The sequence below is a fragment of the Diplotaxodon limnothrissa genome, linkage group LG10 (assembly GCF_057381915.1).
Source record: "Diplotaxodon limnothrissa isolate DT_005_m linkage group LG10, D_limnothrissa_male_GT1.1, whole genome shotgun sequence".
NCBI lineage: Eukaryota > Metazoa > Chordata > Actinopteri > Cichliformes > Cichlidae > Diplotaxodon > Diplotaxodon limnothrissa.
Window position 1 is genome coordinate 8586244 of NC_140605.1, and position 23656 is coordinate 8609899.

The 23656-nt window shown below is 41.6% G+C and overlaps 1 protein-coding gene across 4 annotated transcripts in view; it reads left to right on the forward strand.

Moving 5' to 3' along the window:
- The window catches only part of mtmr4 (myotubularin related protein 4), a 42939-nt gene that overhangs the window by 11370 nt on the left and 7913 nt on the right, over positions 1 to 23656 (forward strand). For 2 of the 4 annotated variants that reach the window (XM_085364320.1, XM_085364319.1), the window contains exons 3-10: positions 13551 to 13640; positions 17451 to 17567; positions 18559 to 18588; positions 19115 to 19197; positions 19805 to 20164; positions 21508 to 21621; positions 21718 to 21908; positions 23098 to 23226. In XM_085364320.1, coding sequence (XP_085220446.1) covers positions 13551 to 13640; positions 17451 to 17567; positions 18559 to 18588; positions 19115 to 19197; positions 19805 to 20164; positions 21508 to 21621; positions 21718 to 21908; positions 23098 to 23226 — 1114 coding nt within the window. The remainder of the gene's footprint in view (positions 1 to 13550; positions 13641 to 17450; positions 17568 to 18558; positions 18589 to 19114; positions 19198 to 19804; positions 20165 to 21507; positions 21622 to 21717; positions 21909 to 23097; positions 23227 to 23656) is intronic. The other 2 variants (XM_085364321.1, XM_085364322.1) reach the window with 2 other exon arrangements.

The window sequence follows — 23656 nt, forward strand, 5'->3', positions numbered from 1 at the left end:
ATTTACATTTTTTTTTTTCCCGGGGACCCTGTGACACCCCATTGAAGAGCCGTAGCCTGTGGATCTCACTGTTGGGTTTGTAAGGCCATGTTACTCCTAAATTTCTATCTTGTTCAAGTGTCAAGTGTTCTCCTTTTTTAAAAAAAAAAGAAAAAAGAATCGATAAGAGAATCGATAAAGAATCGAATTGTTAAACAGAATCGAAAACTGAATCGGAATCGTGAAAATCTTATCAATACCCATCCCTAGACTTGAGAAGTCTTAATTATTGGGATTTTGCCAAAGGAAAGAAATCGCTTTAGACTGAGTTGCTAAGCAGACATCAGAAAACTTGGTGTAGCTCCTAGAGTGTACCACCTTCTTCTCCAAAGCCATGAATGTGTGATAAAGCTACAGTGAGAGGTGCACCTGTTTGGGCTTAGCTGTAATGTTGTATTTCACTTCTTCATTCCACTGGTGGAAAATAAATGTAATGGGCCACAGTTTCAAACCGTGACATGCAAATAGTTCTCGGTAAGGTTTTGTTTAATTTATGGAGGTGGATCTTATAGCAGCAGATGCATGCTCCCATTAACGTGATGAAATGGAAACCATTCTGCACACAAGTAGATTGCATCCCTTCTTCTCTGCTTCCTTTCTCATGGTCTCTACAGACTGTATACATTACATTAGATAAATCTTATAGACCTATATAGAACAGAATAACCTAGAATAATCTACTGCATTGATCGATTTAATATGTAACCTTGGGCAGCTTGTCTATTGTTGCATAAACAGTGTCGTGGACATTGAGATCTTCTTCCTATAAAAGACTTGCAGAAGAAGCCAAACTGTTTGATGTGCAGGGGGAAATATGATTGAAATCCAAGTGGGAATGTCTTGTTTCTACATTGTCAAAGTCTGTGAAATCACCTTAGGCATTAATTCCAATATCATGTTGGACCTCTCCCCCTTGGCTCTTGACGGAAGCGGTCGCACTTTCTCCTTCTCCCTTATCTTTCCTGCTTGGCTTCTCATGTCTTTTGTATAGTCTCACTTATTCTCTAACCCTAAGAGAGTCTCCCAGACTTGTTCTCTAGAAACATAAAGAAGAATTATGGATTTGATCAACTGGTCCCTTAACGGAATTGACACCCTCCTGGGCTTGGGAGAGCCCGATTGTCCTACGGAGACATTTGCTGCCAGATACTCGATGGTCGGTTGCGTCGTGCGTCTGGCAACACTCTTGATGGAGGACTTTGAACGACATCTACCAATTCTGAACTACGGTAACAGAGTTCTGGCTGATTGGAGCTGGCTCAGACCTGGCTTATCAAAGAATAAGAAGTGGCTACAGCTGTTCAAAATCCCACAAGGCTGCCCGACATGATAGACGATGGGCAGGGCTGTGAGTGCTCAGACTGTTGTTTTTTTTTTTTTTTGTTTTTTTTTTAACGCAATATGGATAACATCTTGAAGAAGAACAACGGGAATTGAGAGACCTGGTGACCAGTGACGGACATTAGACCAAATTGGAAGCAGTTTGTTCGCACTAACCAAAACAACTACCATCTTCATCTCATGTCACCCCCCTGGATGCTCAAGGCAAAAGCTGATGGGAATAAAAATTCTCCCTAGATAATAAGACTGTTTGTTATGACTCTCTCCCTCCTCATTCAAGGTCACCCGCGTCTACCGAAGATTGTTGACTTTTGCTTAACCGGGTGAAGGGACACTTTCTCTCGGTTGAACACGGAACACACACACGCACATATACGCATGTACACTGACACAGACCTACACTCACTCCCTGTTGGAACGCAGTCTGGGGGGAGTTCTTCTTTTCTCCTCGACTTTCCTCATGTTGTGCATTTTCCATTGTTGTTAGGTTCCAGGCCGCTGCTCGTGCGGCTGACCGGCCAGTTACCTAGCCTGACCTGTCTCCCCAATGTGATGTTTGTGTATTGTATGCACGATCGGGAAGGTCAGTCTCTTAATTGCCCCTTGGGGATAAATAAAGTCTTCTGAATCCTGAATGAATCCTGAATGTTCATCAGCTTAAGTCCATGTCAGTCATTATATTCCTGAAATATGTATTCATGCCTCATAAACAGCTGAGTTCTGTCTGCTGGAAGGAGACGCAAGCATCCTTAGGAGAAGCTTCTCCTCAGTGTTCACATTTGGATAAAAGGATTCCAAATGGTAACGCTTAGAACAATTCAAAACTTAGCAGGTGTCAGCATGGCAGTTGTAAGCCCTACTTCTGCCTCTGAGGTTCAAGTTCTCGCCACTAACCGTTGCAGACAGCATACTTTACTCTCTGCTTTCAAAAGCCTAGAACTATGTTGTTCTCTTGGTAGAGAGATAATCAAAATCTAACATTAAGTGGTGCTTAAGCACGAGAAATGTTGACCATGCAATGACCCAGAGCCAAGGACATTAACACCAATTACTGGGCTTCACATGTATTTGCTGCAGATGCATTTCAGGCTGCATTCTCTCACTGATATTAGGACGCAATCCACTGTTATCAAAATTATGTTCTCAAGGCAGAAAGTAAACAAATTTAAAGTACATATTCTATATATGTACACACAGTGTATACAGGATTGCATCTATAGTTTTATGAAGCTGCCTGTGAAAATGGCCTTCTGTGTTTATAAATGGGTTAGAACTGCATGGGTGCAAATGTAACAATATTAGGGATACCTCCCTGTTAAAATACAGACTTCCTGATCATATTGTAGCTACTAGCACACTGCATTACAACCGGCTTCCTAGTTTCAGTTATATCCATCCAATATCCAGGCATATGTAAATGTGTGGACCCCATGATCCACGGTTTCAGCATTGATTTAACTTCCTTTGTAAAGCCAGTGAATAAGACTTATGTCTCTGCACCAGCTGTACACTGTCAGCTGAAGCAGTTCACTTAATACACTTGTGTTGATGGTTTCTTTACACAAATTGCACTTAAGGGCAATAAACATTTACCCGCATGTGGAAATTCATCCTGTTAAAATGAGGCAACACCTTTTGCTGGTGAAATTAATCCTATTTAATAGTGCTGTGTTTAGCTTATGCTGCATGTACTGCGTTACGTAATGTGGGGTCATACAGCTGTAGGTGAGTGGCTGTCACGACTCTAACAGGAAGGAGGTTGGGGTAAGAGGGAGGAAGAGCTATGTCTCGCCTAGAAGTATATGTGCAATCAGTGTCCTTCCTTGATATGATACAGTGACGTGCAGGATTTATAGTATCTAAAATTGTTTCAGGATAATGTGACAATGACACTCGGAAGTGGGGAAGAATGTCTGTAAAATGCTGTGTCACCAGCAATCTCTGCATCCACCGTCTCTTCTTGTTGCCCTCCCTCCCTCTGTTCTCTGCCACGTATTTGCCTTCTGCGCTACATCAGTAGCTGCTAGTGTGACCGTTTTGTGGTGGGATACTGTCCCAACAGTGGGATGCGTTCTGTCTCTCTGTTGGCTTCAGGTTGTGCATTCCTTTTTTGGGGGCATTTTTTGCGCATACAGCTATCAGTAAACTGTGTGTGTTTGAGCCACAGCGTACTGCAGTCAGTGGCAATCGGAGCATCTTCTGGTGGTCAGCGATGCACTCGAGGCTTTACCACCTTGTTGCTGAGGGAGAAGCATATTTCTGAAGGGATGTCGGTGAAGGGTGAACAAGGAGGAGGTGGGGGGAGGAGGAAGAGATGAGAAGGAGATGGGGAGAAATGCAAGCATGCGAATGTGAGAGAGGGAGGGAGGGAGGTAGATGCGCATGCAGAGGGTGGAGCTTAGCATCAGGCAGTTCCCTCCGTCTTCCTTTCTCTCCTGTTTTCTCTTCTCACAGTTTCCCCTCATCCACATCGCTGGGCACATCTGCAGTCATTTCCACTCTTCTGCTTTTGTCTCACTTGTAACTCAGCTGATCCACTGGACTGCTGCGCCTCTCTGTACAGTTTTTCCAATTTTTTTTATGGACTATCATCCTTTTTGCCAGCAGTGCAACAGGGGCTGTCTTCAGACACGAGCGTGCACCCCTTTCTGGGAGTGGTGGGGGGGTGGGGTGGGGTGGGATCCTGACTTAGAGCCAGGGCTGCTGTGTTGTCCCACAAAACCTCGAGATAAGGGGCAAACCTGCAAAAGCTGCGGGGGGGTGGGAAGCGGGGTGGCAGGCAGAGGGGGTCGAAGCAAACGAAGGGTGGAGAGGCTCAGGAGAAGAATGGTTATGCCGGCTCCTCGTGCTCTGGTCGTGCTGCTCCTCCGTAGGCTGCGTGTCATTCAGGCACAGTCCTGCCTTTCCTCGACATGAGCCTCGCAGTAAGGGTGTCCTGCTCCATGCTCAACTGCTTTGTAAGTGTTTCATTTGTTTCCGATGGGTGTGTTTTAGGGCCCTCCTCTCTCTATCTCATCCGCCTGTGTGTTTCTGCCTCCTTTCCAGGTAGTGGAGGGTGGGGGTGCTGCTCGACACACGAGCGCTGCAGTTATTAAGTAACAGCAGTAACTTGATATAAATAATTGAATTATCTCAGAATGTTCTAGAGTACGAGGCGATGAAAAGGTGCTTCTGTTGCTGTCATCATTCACCTCTGTCGGATGGACAGCTTTGAGCTACTGGTATGTTGACTGACGGGGAGGAGAGGGGGGTGGGGAGCTGCCGGGACTAGGATGGGTAAGATGTTTTCATGCATTCAGTGTTGCAGTCCCGGAGCACCAAAGTGTTCACTGCAGTGAAGGTCCTGCTTCTGAGTTAGGATGTACATGGGCTATGAGGAAGAGGCATGTAGAACAGGTGTTTGTTTTTGTTTATGCCTTGAGATGGTAAAGAAAAGGTTGACAACCAAGGATGTTGACCTCTGACCCCCTCAAGGTTAGCAGGTAATGAGCACAGGCAGTACAATGTGGCCATTAACTACTAACCTTCAGGAGGTCAGCTTTTCAACTACGCATTAAATCAAATCACACTTTCCTGCCAAGAGTCCCATGTTAGTAGCCACCTAAAGTTCATTTTTTGAGGCTGATATAAACAATGTCTGGTAAGATACCTAGTAAATTAAAAAAAACAAACAACATCTTCATACACAAATGCCAGTAATTTGAGATATACATTGTTTAAAAAATGACACTTACCTTTGAAGCCAGCAGACTTTCCATAGCCAGACTTTCTTTGTGTTAGCTATTTTGTCACTAGTATGAGGACAGTAGTTATCAACTTTCTTTGTTAACTCAGACTTTCTGTTTCATGCTCACATAAAAGGGGGTGTTTGGATTTTACTTTCTTCCCATACAAAATTGGCAGATCAAGAGCCAGCTGCTTTGGCCAGAGACATTATCAGAGGAACAGGTGATGAAACTTTTTTAAAGGATATTTAAAAGAAAACAGCAAAGGAAATACAGGTGGTGAAAATAATCATTAATCTTGTGAATTCATAGGTGAACGTGTTTATTTTCACCACTCGGTGAAACTTAATTACTCGCAAATTATAAAGCTAGCATTCTTTCAGCTATCACGCTTTGAGTATGTGGTCGATAAAAGAATCAGTGAAATTTTAGCCCTTCCACGTTTTATAATATAATATAAAAAAATGTTACTTAGCACCAAGAAAGCATCAGTAGTTTTGCAGGTATATAACACATCTAGAGGGAAAGATGTATTTCAAAAACTTTCATGGAAATGACAAGTTGAACAAAATATTTTTCTTCAAAAACTACAAATGTGAACCTTTTGAAAGTTTTGGGAACTATGAAATATGAAAATGAGACATTTCTAGCCTCTGGGACACATGCCAAGTCTGTACTAGTATTTCATAGTGATCCATAGTGTTTCAGATGGTTCAGCCACAGTAGAGGACTGGCATGCTGAGATCCTTTCAGGATTATCACATATATTTCACCTAGAGATTTATCAAGCTATTCCTCTGTTTCTTTATACAATACAGATTCCAAAAAAGATTTTAATAATACTGGCGAAAATTATATTGTCACAGTTTTTCTTAAAGAAAGCTTTGTTTGAAAAGCTGTCAGGTAGGATGAGTGCAGCTGCTCCTTCTCCCTCTCCTTTCTCTGTGAACAGATGTAGCCAGGCGTTCCGCAATTTATGATCTCTCTCCAATATGTCTGTGACGCAGCTGAGTCGGCACTTCTCCTGCGTCAGTGTCTGTATAATTTAGTATCCCCATCCTTTGTTGCTTAAGTGGATCAGAGCAGTCTTCTCCTGTGGAAGGAGGCTCCATCATTTTCATCATGGCCACCATTGTTGTGATCCCACAGTTGCGGGGGCATCTTCAGTTACTATTCTAATGTGCAATGTTGTCTGCAGTAAATGGAACTATAAACATATATAATTGAATTGGATAAGATTTTTCCATGACTCAGATTCTATTATTCCCACTAGTTAAATAAATCAGCAGTGTAAGTATAGCCAAAAGCTTATTGGGGGATGTGCCTTTAGGCTGTATCAGGCTGAATGCTAACTCTCTGCCTAATGCCAAGGTGGAAATAAACGGTAAACAGACTTTGTGTTATGACCCCCGAGGAAGACAACACAACAGAGATGAGGGACTGGGGAAAAAAAGCAAAGTGTGTAGCAAGTTATTGAAAGGAAAGGTACTTAATTTGTATTTGTTGTCTCAGTATAGCCATACCAAACCAAAGTCTGTACTAACCTATGTGAACGTTTATGCAAACCTTTTTTGGGATAATGCCAGCCAGTTTATTATATTGCTTCGTGTTTCACCAATATAGACAACCACCTCTGTACCCTAAATAATGAGTTTTGACACTCCAGTATGTATGAATAAAGACGTGGTTTGATGATCATTAGAATATTTTCCAGGCGTTTCCTAGGGTAGCTGCATAGGCGGAAAACAACTCATTTCTGATGCCAGAAATAAAACAGAATGACACCCAGTCATTCTGTTTTAAAGACAGGCCTGAAATATGGCAGAAACCACTCAGTTCAAAACAGACCTTCAAGGGTTACTCCTGGAAGACTTTCAAGGGGTAAAGAGTTAAAGGGAAAACTAACACAAAGGTGTCTCAGTAAGGGCTTTTGCCACCATAACCCTTTTCCTCATTTGGTGTTTTGAAAGTCAAACCATTCAGTGATGCCTCATGTCCTGTGGATATGGGCATTGTCTTCCTGGAAGAGGATAGAAATGTTTAAGGGGCGTCCATACAGATAGTGACAAGAGACTGTGGAATGTCGATCAACTGCACCATCTTCAAGAGGCAACAGGCAAAGTGACAGTTAAATGTGAAAGTTAAATTTTCAACTTGAAGGCAGTCAGTCGACTTGTCTACCAGTTTGAGTGACAGATACCACTGGTTGATAAGTAGGGCAAATACCACAAAGTAAAGTGCAACAAACAAATCACTTAATATGTTAATGGTCCACACAGGAGGACTTTTTATAGATTAGCAGTGACTTGTCCTGTAAGTGTGTCTAAACCAGAACACCAACATGTCCCTCGCAAGACATCAGAGCCATCAGACGCCTAGACTGTCAGGGCCATCGGTTCATGCTTTTGCTTTAACTCGCTGTTCGCTTGATCGATTTGTTCTTACTTTGCTACAAAGTGTTACTCCAACTTTGTGCATTTTGGATGAATTCTATTCACGTAAAGAAAACCCTGCCCAGTTTATTTTTTTCAGTACTTGGAGTACTGCCCAGTTATAACACAAAAATGGGATTGATTGTTTAGAACACAGTGATCGATTGAACATTAATGTAGGCGGCAACAGGACAAGGAGAAAGAAATGTATTTAGAGAGATTTGTCATAGTCTGTCATCTTTGATCTGGACTTTTTTACTTAGAATCTGCTCCCTAGCTCTACTCAGAAAAATATCTTTGGCCTGGTTATTTTTAATGTTTATATAAAATGTTTTTCATTCTGCCCTGTCTATGCACCCTCTGCCTGCAGTCATTTTCGTCCTTTTTCCCCTCGCTTTTTTATTTAGAATCATCGTTTAATATATTTATCATGTCCAACACGGCAAATGACCGAACAGTTAAAAGCAGAGATGTAAGTGCGTGTTGTCCACATATTCAGTAGGTCACCTCGGCATCCTGTAGTGCTTCTCTAATCTGAAAAACTCTGGGACAAAGCACCAGTCAGATTAAGTAAATAATCTGGTGAGTAAGGACAGCAAATTGTTAGAAAAAGCTTTTGGGTGAAAGGGCCTCTAAAAAGAGGCTGTCGTATCCATGGAAACCAGACATTTATTCATGAACACTGTGCCAATGTCTCTTTCACTTTGTCTACCTATTCTGTCCTGTTTCCATTTGCATACATGCAGGACCATTTTCACACATGCTTTCCCCAGAGAAGTAAAACTTGGAAAAAGCAACTGTGCATTATTCCCTCCACATGCACGCTGCTAATCTGCCTTGCCACGGCTGTCTCGTTGGCTGCTACAGTAGCTGATATCATAGCTGATACTGTTTTGGTTATTATTGTTATCTTGATGTTTCATGTGCTATCAACTCTGACATTTATATTTGGTAAATGCACGGAGGCGTATGCGCGCATGCCTGTCAGCTCCAGCTTTTTGAGCTGGTTGGACAAAGGTGGGGGAGGGTGCGCAGGCTTGCAGCAGTGACGAAGCAAAAACGTGTCGGGCACAGGACAAGCTGTGCTCCATCTTTGAGAGCTGTTTAGAAGTGAGAGCATCCCTGTTTTCCTTTAATCTTCTGTAAGCTGATTGTCTGCTTGTGGAAACAAAAATCACAATATGGACAAAATAAACTCCCTCCAAAAAAGTGTCCAAATGTAATGACGGTTTTTAAAGCTAGGTCTTTAAGCATCATCTTTGTGCAAAGAATCTATGAAGCTGAAATGTGCATATATCCATGTTTCCATGTAGTTCAATGAGTCTGTTCCTGTGGTATTTTTTTAAAATCTATTGCTGTTAATATAACAGCAATAGATTTTAGCTCATCGGGTAGTGTCTTGTGCTTCTAGGGCAACACAAAGTACATCGTGTACTTGTGGGAATCAGAGAAATGCTGTGTCAGAGCTCTGCAAGAGAAAAGTATAAATGTGGCCAAGAGTCTACCAGGTAATGCTGCCTGGGGTATTTGGAAACCAAACCAGATTAGATGGATTGTTGATGGGAGATGAAAGTGTGTGGCTGTGGTCCAAGTGTGTTTGCTTTTTTTTTTTTTTGTAAGATATTATGATGTAAATTGACACATTTTTACAGGAAAAACTGATTTGGAGGTTGGTTTTGGTTAACTTTAGAGTAATTGATTGTAATTGAATTTCTCAGAGGGACTATAATACTAGTGGCTGAAGTAATTTGATGTGGTGGTCGATCAGCCTGTGATAGGACCCCTCCAGAATGTGTTTCTTCTTAGAGAGGCACCACAAGTTGGTGTTTTTAAACTGAGGATTTTAACATTTGATTTGGTGGAAAACGCCATTCGTGTGATACTATATAATCTTAATTACATGCAGTCAACTGGAGTGAAAACATTTATGCTAACTCTCCAAAAAGTTGATTCTGTTCATCTGGACGTAGCGTTTTGTGGGAGAAACGTTTCGTCACTCATCCAAGTGACTTCTTCAGTCTCAGCTGACTGCAGGTTTCCCCAATCTTATAAACAGTACATTTGCATAATGACTGAAACCAGCCCACTGAAGGAACAATGGGCTGGGAGGTCAGTTCCTTAATCTGCACCTTAAACCTACACATACGGATCAGTATTTAAGGTTTGACTCTCATCATCCACTGGAGCACAAACTGGGTGTCATTAGGACGCTACAACACAGAGCAAACACCATCCCCACTGACACAGCGGCCAGGGAGGCAGAAGAACGGCACATCAAGAAGGCCCTGAGTAAATGTGGTTATCCCAGCTGGACTTTTGTCAAAGCTGGAAAGACGCTTAAAGAAAGCTCCAGCCGATCCAAGAGGGAAGGACAACTGCTGCCCAAGCGAAAACCTGTAGTGATCCCATATGTGTCAGGAGTATCGGAGCAGTTGAGACGCATTTTTTCTAAACACCGGGTCTCTGTGGCTTTTAAACCCCAAAACACGCTGCGCCAAAAACTGGTCCACCCCAAGGATCGGGTCCCCCGACACAAACAGAGTAACATAGTGTACGCTGTTAAGTGCCAGGAGGATTGCCAGGATTTATACATCGGGGAAACCAAACAACCTCTGGCGAAGCGGATGGCACAACACAGAAGAGCTACCTCGCCAGGCCAGGACTCTGCAGTCTATTCACACCTACAGGCCAGTGGACACTCTTTCAAGGATGAGGATGTACACATCTTGGACAGGGAGGAACGCTGGTTTGAGCGCGGAGTCAAGGAGGCCATTTACGTGAAAAGGGAAAGACCATCTCTGAATCGAGGAGGGGGCCTAAGGGTACATCTTTTGCCATCTTACACTGCTGTGATTGCAGCCATTCCCCACCTCTCTGTGAATGGTACTCATGGTCATTGATCAGTGGGTTTTGGTCAGTGGTTGTTGATCAATGGTCATGAGAATTTGCATAATTAAGATTAAGAAACTGACCTCCCAGCCCATTGTTCCTTCAGTGGGCTGGTTTCAGTCATTATGCAAATGTACTGTTTATAAGATTGGGGAAACCTGCAGTCAGCTGAGACTGAAGAAGTCACTCGGATGAGTGACGAAACGTTTCTCCCACAAAACGCTACGTCCAGATGAACAGAATCAACTATTTGGAGATTTACTTTCCTGGATGATTGAGAATGCATCAAGACATTCATGCTAACATTCAAGTTGTGATACCGATTCAGAGCTACTGAGAACAACAAATGAGTGTCATCATGGTGGCTTTGCTAGAATTTACATGAAAACTAAAAGGAGTTTCAACCCATTTTCTATCAGATTTCTGTTTGTTAACAAACAACAACGCACTCATTAAAGCATATTTATCTGGTCTAAATATAGATGATAATCACTGAACAGGAGTTTTTTCCTCTTCCTCACACACAGCACACTTTACTTGATCGTTGCATTACAAAACCACCACTCTCCCCTCATTTTGAGTGTGCATTTATATGAAGATGGAAACGCAGCATTACCGTGAACGTAAAGGCAACATTTGGAGGAAACGGAGCCTGCAGTAATAGATAGCACTTACCACTGGAGCAACTCATTAGGGGGTTTAAATGCCTCACATGGACACATTCACCATGACACCCACCTCTGTGCCAATCATCACCACCACTGTTTATTGCAAATTATACTATAATAAAGTAACAGATGACTTTCAGTTGGGATTTATCACTTTTCTCTCCCATTGTCAGACTTCTACCCCCGTGCCTACCTCAAAAGGCCCTTTTTGAGAGAGGGAACGCCCTGGTAGCTGGATATTCTCCCTTCCAAGGGTTGCCAAGAATTTGACACCTGTGCTGTTTTGTCCATGCAATACCTAAATCTAGAGCTGCATCCAGCCATCCTCTCCTGCACTGCTTAGCCACCTTGGGGTGCCAACTGTTTTCATCATCCATGACAGCACCTGTGCTATCACAGATGTATGTTTTTAGCTCACTGTAATTATTACCTACTGATGGAGCTATGTCACATAAGCTGAAAAATACTGCCTTTTCATTGTCATTATTACTTGTGATGTGATGCTTTTAGGAAAATGTTGGTGATTGGTGACTTGTAGGTGAGGGGTTGTCACTGTAGGGACACTATGTCCATCTGTTACCAGCCCAATGGGTGGTATGCTTATCGTGTGGTTTAATTACCAGTTTGAGCCTCCGGATTACAGATGTAACCACTGTAAACACAGCAGGAGTTCTCTGTGGTCAGACATCAGTTGGTTTCTGATATAATTCCTGAAATTTCAGCATGTCCTCCTCTTGGGATGCAGTGTTAAAGGTTTTTCATTTTCAGGTTAATTTCACTTTGTTCTTACTGTCTTGTATTCGAATCCGTATTTTAAAATTAAACAACATTTTCAAACGCAATACTGTAATTGATCTCGACGCCTCCTCATGCCATTTTTTTTTTTTTGGGGGGGGGGGGGGGGGGGGGGTTAATATGCATGGGATCTTTTTTCATTTTGCTTTTTAAAATTGAATAATTTCACCTAACTGATACTTTGCTGTTGTGTGGTTTATTTTTTTTATTTTTTTTTATTTTTTTTAAATATACTATAGCTATCTTGGTGGGATGCTAGAAGATTCAGTGGATATGATTCACAGAAATAAACCACCCAGTTAGGCCTCTATTTCTGATTTTATTATAAAACCAAAATGACACAGGGTCGTACTCAAATGGAAAAGTGAAAATCCAGCAGAGCAGTAAAGTGGCAGAAATGACACAGCACCTGAACGAGAAGGATTGGAACTTATTCGTGTTATAGCACAAAGCTAGAAAATTGTTGGACATGTACCGCACTAATGTACCATACTATATACACTATAGAGTATAGAATGGTATATTGGGGAAGATGTTAATTTGCTTAATGTGCTTACTTTTGAATTATGAAGTTTAAAAAAAAAAAGATTATAATAAATTATTTGCAAAACATTGGTGTTTTTAGAATAGGGATTAAAGAGAATAAAAGCCAAGGGCATGTCCTTCAGTTTCATCATGTGATTGCTTTTCACCTCTTTAAGTCCAGTGATTGAAGTATGACCTGATGAACATATTTGCTCAGCCCGAGTTGGACACAGGGCCCTAAGCTTCAAGGACAGACTCGACTGCCATCATTGTTCCTCTCGTTCTCATCTCTGCCACTCCTTAAAGTGTTGCAGTCTAATTTTAGCCGACCATCTATTAGAAGAGAAGTGAACTTGAAAAGACTGCAGCTGTTTTTTGTTTGTTTGTAATTTCTAAGAAACTGAGAAATATTTGCTATCATATTTGCAATCAAAATAGTTACATTTATTATCTGTATGTATTTTTTTATGCCCCAAGGAACTTTTTAAACTATAGTGAAGCATGACTCATGAAAAACCTTTTTTTTAAAAAGGTAAAATCCTCAAGTTAATCACAGTATCTTTGTTTGCACTACACCCAGTCACATAGTGCACTGGTTTGTGATAGGCAGCACTGGGTATCTTTTACACTTGCAGTAACCACCTGCACTGCAGTGCCAAAGCAAACACACTGCAAACATCAAAAGTTGCATTTCTTTTTCAGCATTAGTATTCATCAGGCAGGAAAACTGTCAGTCATAAGCAAGTAATAAACATTTTAAATGGTTTGGCACATTGACCTAACACAAGCTTGTGTACTACTTCTTTTCCTTCTTCAAATGTATAATTTTAGGGCCCTCGCAGTAAATTTTTAATCTCCTATGTGATGTCTGACCTGGCTGCAGGAGATTGCAAAACTCTACCTGGCACGTATGAACCAATGAACTACCAGAGCCAAAGGACCTGATAAAAGCAGTGAGAATATTAACTCTGGGTTTGGTTGTATTGATTGTTTCATGTCTCTTCACATGCTTCAGTATTGCTATCAACAAACTATATGGACTTTGTGTGTTGCTTCAGTTTCTCATATGTAGTCTCACATGAATCACGACAGAAGTATTTATCTTTCTATCGCTGGATTGTGTTTGTGTCTGACAGGGTGAAGAGGGGCCTCCCAGTCTGGAGTACATCAAGGCCAAGGATTTGTTCCCCCAGAAGGAGCTGGTGAAGGAGGATGAAAGCCTTCAGGTGAGGTGACAACCACTTCTACAGCACGGTCCCATCTGCTCTCACGCCCAGCAACATGACTTAATATTAGAAAACCAGGAACAAGTGTGGCACTTCTAGGTTGTGATGTTAAATCTTGGTGGCTAATAAAATCAATGTTCCTCTGAAACACCCTCACCTTGACGCCTGGTCATCTCATGATTTCCGAGATATTACTGCACAAGTCTCAACTCGACAGGCTTGAGGTCAAACATGGAAGAAGTGATGGTGATGGGGACCCAGAGGAATGCTTTTGTTTTTTTCACTGTCATGTAGCTCAACTTTTTCCTGTGCTAAACACTGACGAAATTAATTAGCTATTAGAATAACAAGTATTTCCATTTGAATGCAGCAATTGCCCACACTCTCTACAGATAAAGTATCATAGAGTTCTAATAAGAAAACAAATTCTCTTCAGTAAACTTTTTTTTTAAAACTGGTTCTGAATTAAGCCAGCATGTAAAGAAAAGGGATATTTTTATGCAAAGCTTTAATAAGGAGAGCAGGAAGTTGTTTTGCACGTACATATGAAAGGACTGAATTGTGGCTGAGGCCTTTCTTTAAGTGCATTGGTTGTAAAGGAGCACTTGTGCTTGACCTACTTTAAAGCATTTATTTTATGAATATAAATGTAAATGTTCATATTATTAACATAAAAAGGCTAAATACATATATGTAGTTGGCCTGTTGAAGATCAACTTCTAAATACAGTAGAAATTTTACTTGAGAGGTTTGTATATGTGAGCCATACTGCAGAATAGACTACCCCAAGCTGTTCCAAAAATGTTTTACATAAATATATTAGAAGCCGCTGCAGAGGATAAAAAGGTTCAGAAACATTTAGGTCAGTTTAAGTGAGAAGGATTTCAAAGTCTGTTCCAAGTGAGGATACAAGTAGCAGAACTGTGATGGCTAACTTGCGCTTGACCCTCTGGTGTTAAGCTGGCGCTCTGTGGCTGTCTGCTGGTTAATGGAGCTTAGCATCATGTGTCTGGAGCACTGGACAAAGGAAAAATGGAGGGAGGAGGGGCCTGGGGTCACTATCTGTTTCTTTTTTGTGGCTTTCAATTGAAGCCACTTGAACTGCAGGGAGTATCAACCTGTTCAAATGTTTTATTATTAAAGTGCTATGCTTTAAAGGGCTCTGTGTCAAAGGTATTTTGTATATTTTTTCCAACTGAGCAGTGTGCAAAGGAAGCATGGCTGTATCGTAGTCTGCTAGCAAAGTTTATGAGAGCGTCTTTTAATCTGCTGAATTCTTATGGCAGAATCTTTCTGTTTCTGCACTCTTACGCTTGCTTCCCTTCCCCTTGCATTCACACATGGAGTCACACATTGTATCTGTGCTTTTGTGTGACTTTTTGTGCATGTGTAGGCTCTCCCATGATGGTTTCACTGACAGCTGATGTCTCTTACTGCGGACAAATTGCAGGCATTTCCCCACCCCACTGTATTTATTACCCTACTGCCTTCCCTCCTGCGTGCGTGCAAGTCATGGAGCATGCTTTCAGTTGCGCGTACATTTGCTCACGTGCATGTCCTAACAGGCAGGCTGCTTAAACCGGAAGTCACGACTCACAAGTCAGTGTTTTCTTTTTTTTCCTCTTTAAATGGGGCTTTCTACTCACCCTCCCTCCCCCTCTCTCTCGTCATATTTATGCTGCTGAAGGCTTCGTAGAGGAAACGTGACACAGTATCTTATGCTGCACTTGCTTGCTGCCAGTGACTCATGCACCTACTTTTGGAGCACAGCTTGTTTAATGCAGCTTGCAGTCTGTACAGCATGTTAACTATGGCACTTCTAGCAACACACTTCAAGTCTTTTCCACAGCAGATAAATGTGTACACTCTCTACCTGAATTTGTTTATTTCTACTGCCACTGAGCCAGTATTTAATGAAATCATATACCTTTCCTTTGCTTTTGTGGCGTTTTCCTTTTATATATTGTAAAACAGTATCCTCGGTCCTTTTCCTCAGTCAGTAGCTACATGGTTTTTAAGCTTAACCTAGGTGTCAGCGCCATTTGTCCTCCTGTCACTTTCAAGGACAGGAGGACAGTTGAAAAACTGAAATATTTTAATCCCAAAGATATTTCAAAGTCCCGCTCTATTGTGCCGAGAAGGAGGGGGCTGCTGCTGCCTATATTTGGCTCTGCTGATGTCTGAGCGCAGAGTACTATGTGCTCCATTTCCCAGTTTAAGCTACACTTTTTTTTCCCCCTCGTCATGCTTCCTGTCTCGATTCATGTGGAAGTTTTCAGTTATTGATGAGCAGCAGGTGCAGTGATAAATAGCAGGGCTTTTTTTTTTTAAAAAAAACAACAAACATTTTTATGGATCAGCCATCATCAACATCTTTTGACCTCTTACCACTCGATGGGATTTCTACATAATAGTCCTGCTTTATTTTAGAGTTTTATGCAATTTGGCATGAGAGTAAATAGTCTGTTGGACTGGATGGAGTGATGGGAATATCGGTCACATTTAGCTTTTTGTGCTGTGGAGCTCTTCTTTCAGCAGTGTTAGCTGTTTCAAGTGGGCCTGCTATAGCCTTGCATTTGCTCTGCTGCATGTTGTCTTTTTTTAACATGCACTAGTGGGTCCTCTTCAGCATGACTCAGCAGTGCATGCTAATACAGAATGAGGTAATGTTGTCTCTAAGCAACACTTTCCTCACTACTTAGCAACTCAACAACAAGACCGGTGTCGCACTTTTCATTAGTTTGAAGCAGCCATAGCACAATAACTGTGCTCGTGCCAATCGCATCCAAGTGACAACTAAGGAAAAAAAGTGTGTTTTAGTCAAGACGGAATGGGCCTAACACAGTCCCCCAGTTCATCACAAAGCCGAGAGTGTTTCACAAAGTTATTTTATAATCTAACACTTGTGCTCCTGGTCAACACCATTTATTCAAGATCTTTTGTTTCAGTGCATCTTTTTTTAATTATATTGAAAAAGCCGTAAAGTAAACAGAATAACAACAAGAGCAGCTGGTCTGAAACTGATTAAAAGCTTCCGGTTTTAGATAAATGAAAAGATGTTTTGGGAGTTGGCACGTGCAACCATGTGTCTCTTCCACTCTGTCGACTTTTAAGATAATACCCTGCCTCAGAATGAAATGAAAAATGTTCTGTTAACCTCTGTTGGGAAGCAATTACCTTAATGTAGGGGTCTCGTTGCGGCTGAAGCCAGGGCTTGGCTGCGACTAATCAAATGGCCATGGAATGTTAATGGACAGTTTGGGATCCCTCTCCCTCTACACCGGAGCAGACAGTCTCCCTCCTACCAACAAGCCCCTCTGTGCTAACAAAGGCTCTTCTGTAAAACTCATATGCCCTAATTGGACAGCTACACATGCACGCTTTTTCTCATGTCCCTCTTTTTCTTTTATCTTCAATATTACTCTGACAGGATGATCACAAGCTGTCAGCTATGCTGGGTATTGCTTATAAAAATGAAATGCCGTGCCAATATGATATTTGAGTTTAAGTACCTCTAAAAGTATGACAAGGAGCTTAACAGATCATGTCACATATCTTGCTGTTTTGCTCTGAGATTACTTTTTTTCTTTTTTTGACCAAGTTAAATTTAATTTGTCATTGTCCAAAAATGACATTCCCACAATCAATATTTAGAATGAGTTGCACCAAAACTGAGGACGCAGCATTAACATAATATGTTCTGTCAGGATTAGACTTCCAGTAGATTGAATAAAGCTGTTAAATGCGTGCTGGTGTAATGTTTCATGCACATGAGACTTAAACAGTTCCATTGTTTTTGGGTCTTTGCAGGTGCCGTTCCCAGTTCTTCAGGGGGAAGGTGTGGAATATCTTGGCCGTGCTGATGAAGCCATCATTGCCATTTCTAACTACAGACTTCACATCAAGTTCAAGGACTCAGTCATCAATGTGAGTGCATGTCTCTGACAACAAACCTAACAAAGAATCACAGAACTGTCACTTCTGCCAGAGCCCTATGCCACCAGCAGAGGAGAGGGAAGGATGTTTAGTTTGGATGCAATTAGACTTTTTCCCTTCCCCCATATAAGTTTTCATTAAGAAATAACTGTGGCAACAAGGCAAATAAACTTTCAATGGGGTACCCATTGAGCACTTTTAGCTTACTTGGCATGTAGTTGTTTGTACCAAGGTGAAATCACAGGAGCACTAGACCCTCTAATCCTGAAACCACAAAGGTTTAATGTGACATCCAGGCTGGCAGTGCTCTCCACCAGCTCGCTCCTGCTGACGTCAGGCCTTGCTCAAATACAAATAGGCTGGTTGTTTGCATTCACTGGCAATGAAAATCCTTCTTCCCAAATCCATGTCATCTTTTCCAGAAGGATTCAGCTTCTGGAAAAGATGACAGTTTTAAAAACGAAGGAGGTGGCGAGGGCCAATCACCGAGGCACGTCCTCACCTTAACTTTAAGCAGAGGAGAGTGAGATTACCACACAAAGTTCAAATGTCACAGACTAACAGTCCTTATCAAACTGATTTCCTACTTAGACAGACTCCTGCCTTGACCCCAGAAGCACACATGAACTGTATGAATGCCAGCAAACAACCTTTCACCCACACCTCCCCTTCACAACTCTTTACAGCCTCTTACTTTTAAGCTGTTTTCTTGCCCTTTACTCCCGCCTGTGTTTGTCTTTCTCGTCATGATTTCCATTTGACTTGGCCATGTGCTACAAATAGTGCACAGCGTGATGTGCTCGGTTGTCTTTTCATCTCGCAGCCTCTTTGGTGTTTACTTTCCTTTTAACTCTTCATTTCCCAATGCCTCCTTTTTGGGTTTAATAGTTTGTTGTTTTGTTTTTTTCCATTTCCTCCTGTCTTATTTCTTCCCTCCCTCCTTCTCTCCTTGTCTGTGCTCCATGGTGTCACTGTGTTTTAGACCTACCCAGGTGTGGACATTGACATATCTGTGAGTACCATATGATAAAACATCACCCTCTGCCATAGTCTAGACAGCTGTCATTAAGCTCCTCTTCACTTTACATGATTGGGATGCACTGAGGCCAAACTGTAATTTACATTTTGTGAAATGACTGTGTCGCCAGCACTCTTTCTCTTGAATTAAACTGGCCATTATTTGTAAAAAAGTGCGCATACATAGTCCTTATGCTCAAAGGTTTGTCCATAAGGGATTTTTTAAACCTCGTCGGGGGTTCATTAACATCGTACTCTAAAGTACCACTTACCTGCTTGAAAAGCATAAGGGACGGCAGGTTTGTAGCTGTCACATGGTATCATAACAGTTCTAGAGGCAAAGTTGGAACACCAGTGTGGCCTTTTGTTCCTCTGCAGTCAGGTTAAAGGTTTACTTAGTGTGTCTAACCTGGATACAGTCTGTACTAGACCAGAGGGTGGTAATTTCTCTGCCAGTGTGCTGTCTGCTCACACAGTGGGCCATCAGGCTAAATGCACGTGCTCTCTGTCTCCCTCTGCAGGTGCCTCTCAGGCTGATAGAAAGTGTAGAGAGCAGAGATATGTTCCAGTTGCACATCATTTGCAAAGACTCTAAAGTTGTCAGGTAAGAAGAGCCCCTCACTCTTACACTCTCTTACAGCACAGTACTCTGATACACATTTGAATTAGTAATACTATGGGTTCATTTAGGAAACTGTACACATTACCAATTGTAAATTGTACACATAACAACAGACTGACCGAATTTGGAGTTCAGTTTGACTTACTTGAGATCAAATTAAGCAATAATGTAAAAGGACTTGACATGGAGAAAAAGTCAAATTATGTGTTTTTGCAGAACTGTACTTGTGACTAAAATCATCAATGACTACAACTTGTGACGCACTGTCATTCACCCACCTTAGATAGGAAATGTAAAATAATATGTAGGTAATACTTTTTTGAAACTAAGGTTTCAAAGGTAATAAAGGGTGTTGGTAAATTCTCATCTTTGTGTTCATGAACAGTTTAAAACCAGTGGAACTGTCGCATACTCGGTAGCAGATGTGCCCAGCAGCATTTTGGTTCCACATTATTAAGCAACCACATTACTACTCTGGTTTAAAGGCTGGAAAATCACAGAACAGCTGATTTGTTTTGTTTTGTTTTTCTCCTAGTCCCCAGTGCATGAAGGGTTTGTTGGATCTCACTAATCTTTCTAATCTCCACAGATGCCACTTTGCAACGTTCAAGCAGTGCCAGGAGTGGGTCAAACGTCTGAACCGGGCCATAGCACACCCATCACGGCTGGAGGACCTGTTCGCCCTGGCCTATCACGCGTGGTGTCTAGGAGGCAGCGCTGATGATGAAGATCAGCACCTTCATCTTTGTCGCCCAGGTTCACACACATTCGTTCACAGTTTTAGAACAAGTAAATGTTTGAGAGGGCATTTTTCATTTATACCCTCGCACCATGTTCTATGTGTGTTTGTAGGTGATCATGTACGTCAGAGAATGGAAATGGAGGTCAAGAGGATGGGCTTCGATACTCAAAACATCTGGAGAGTGTCTGATATCAACTGCAACTACAAGTATGTCACTGATGCTTAACCATGAGAAGCACAGCAGGTATATCCTGATGACTGCATCTAGTTTTAGTAGTATAGAATGGTGTCATGATAAAGAGTAATGATTGGATAGTTGACGGTGAATGGCAGAATTTTAGAGTTAGTTACTTTTTGATGAGATCCAAGGTTTTTCAGAATGAGAGTGTCACCAGGGATGGGAGGGAAGAAAAGGGTACCTCAAAGTGAAAGGCAACACCTAGAAGCAAATTCCACATCTTTTAGATATATGACTTTGATGTTTTCATCATCATCCACTGTGACTAGAAGTCTTAATTGATTAATGGATGTCCAATAGGTACACTTTAAACAAGACAAGCTAATGGCTAATCTAGGATGTCTTTAAAGCTGCAATTTTCCCTGTCATTGAAACAAACAGCGCGCTGAGGCTACCAGGTTGGGTAGTTCAGCCTAAGATAAACTGTATTAAGGCAGTCACCTAAGTAGAAACAATAGACTGAATGGGTGTATGAGTGTGTGCACCTGTACATCGGGGTCTCCTTTGCAGTCTGGGTAAATAAATGCTACAAAAAAAAAGGTCAGTCTGTTTGGAGGGCCCAGGAGAACACACCCCACTGAGACAGACACACACACACACACACATAGGACAACTGGCTAATTAAACAAGTCACAGCCTGCTGAGGCCCATGACTCAGCACTGTATTTTATACACACACACACACACACACACACACACACACAGTCTCTCTCCCTCCTGCTATTAGACTCTGAGCAAGTGAATATAATTTGAAGAAAGTATCCTGGGAGAGAAAGAGGAGAAAGCAGAGACAGATGGAGGTTTCTGATTTGTTTTCTGGTCTAGCTGAGATATTGATGCTGCAGTGACCCTGAAAACCAGAACATTTTAGGGAATGTCCTTTTGCAGCCAGTTTCATCTTGGTTTTCCTCATCAAAAGATAATGCAGCATTATAAACTGTTTTAAAACTTCCTTTAGAACAGGGGTGTCAAACTCAAATACACAGTGGGCCAAAATTCAAAACTGGAACAAAGTCGCGGGCTAACATTAATATTTATTGAAAAAAAAATCTTCCTCCAGATATAAGAATGAATCTTTTCTTATGGACTCAAACAAGTTTTGCTGAAAAACTGAATATGGAACAAGCAAAGCTTAATACTAAACAATATATACCGGTATATATTAGCTGTATAATACCAGTAAGCCAGCTCTAATAGTAATTTGGTATGGCTTCGTGGGCCAAATGTAATTTGGCTGCGGGCCAAATGTGGCCCGCGGGCCAGAGTTTGACACCTATGCTTTAGAACCTCTAACTACCTGTTCATCCTGTAGGCTGTGCTCCAGCTACCCACAGAAGCTTCTGATTCCAATCTGGATCACTGACAAGGAGCTGGAGAGTGTGGCTTCTTTTAGATCCTGGAAGAGGATCCCAGTGGTGGTCTACAGGTAACTTTGTGTGCATGTTTTCTCCAGCTTATATGGGTGCAAGCTGAAGAAAATCCATCATTTTAGGTTAATTAACTCTGTAACCTTCGTTTCCAGGCACCAGAAGAACGGGGCAGTGATCGCCCGCTGTAGCCAGCCTGAGATTAGCTGGTGGGGCTGGAGGAACACAGATGATGAGTATCTAGTTACGTCCATCGCTAAGGCCTGTCAGATGGACAGCGGAACCAAGGGTGCACAAACAAATCGACAACGCGGGGAAGCTACTGACTCTTCCGATGGTGATTTTGGTAATCTTGCTGTTTGATTTTCTTTGCACGTCCATACTTGCACTCCTCATCCATTTGCACATCTCTGCATTACACGATGACCCTGTTTGTCAAATTAAACCATCCAGGGTCTAAATTCACTCGTTTTCTTAAAGTCACAGCTAGTGATCGCATCATATTGCAGTCTACTCAGGCAGCCCACACACCTATACCAAACAGAGTGCTTCCAGTAGTGAGTGTCTGAAACAGACTCTCTCTCTCTGCAGTCATCCAGACACATAACAGCAGATCACGCTGTGCAAACCTGGCCAAACACTCTCTAACTCTAGACTTCTTTCACAAACTTTGACCAGAGAGAAAGAGATGCATTTATCTGTTGTTTAATTATCAACTTTTACTTCCAAGAGAACCAACACATAATAAATTGTAATGTAACTGCATTTTCAATAATACCTGCAAATACATAAATACATCATCACCAATTTAAAGTATAAAGGTAGCTGATTAACATGAATCGCTTTTATTGTGCACACCATAAATTTAATTAGCTTCTTTTTAATCAGCACTTTGAACTTTGAGAGGAGATCACTAAATTTCCAGGTTGTAAACAGCCTCTAATAGCTGGGACTCTGGTGTTTTCAGAGCTTTGCAAGCATTCACAGGGCTGGGAATGTGTTTTGTTTTTGTTTTTTTCCATTGCTGATGTTCTCCTTTTTAACAGAAAGTACATGCATCAGTGTTGCTGCATTGTAATTATTGTGAGTTACAGAAAGTAGGACAGCTGTCAGCACAGCTTTCACAGTTCAGAAAAACAACTCTTTGTATCTTTTTCAGTGGTTTTGCTTTCCTTTTCCCCCCTCCATATTAACTTATAAGGAACACACAGATATGTCAAATTACAGAAAGTGATAAAAGAGCTTTTAACACAATTAGAGAAGGGTGCAGAGAGAAGTATTTCAGTTCCAGTCGTCTTTCTCTGCAGAAGCTGTGGGAAGGAGGCTTCTTGACTTACCAGGTAACACAGTGGTGTTCATCATGAGGAGATATTGATTTTCAGTAGGTTACAAATAGTCAGTTTCTCTTAATCATGTTCCCTTCCCTTCTTGACACCGTCCTCCTCCTTTCACACTTTCTCTTTCTTCCTTTCCCTGGCAGGTCGATTCGCATTACACTGTCTGCTCATAATGATCAGAATCTTCTCTTTCCCCAGACTCATCTCTGACGGGCGGCTCCAGCTGCAATGACAACACTGTGACACAGAAGCTGCTGATTCTGGATGCTCGCTCATACACTGCTGCAGTGGCTAACCGAGCTAAGGGCGGAGGCTGCGAATGTGAAGGTTGGCATAATCCCAAAACATTTTGCACCATCTTCAAAAAGTCAAATTAAACTAGAAACATTGTCATCTGTGAACCTTATCTGGAGTGTGTGTGTATCATTTGGCGTCTGATTCTACTGAGTCAAGCAGACAGGAAACTCGGTGAGAAGTAAAACAGTGTTTTTACTCAGTACTCTAAAATTGCCTGCTTGTGGTGACTTAACATAATTTTAATATCCAACTTTATAATTCCTCTCAGCTCTATGGAGCTTAATTATTTTTTAATTACTTATGTAACAATCAGAAACAATTTGAATAATACTAAAGCCAGCTGGACAAGTATATGGGTAATTATATCATAATTCAACTTTTTCCTTGATCAGCTTGAATATTTAAAACTAATGGCTTTCAGATAGGCTCTGCTATGATGGCAGTTTAGAGGATATTGGTT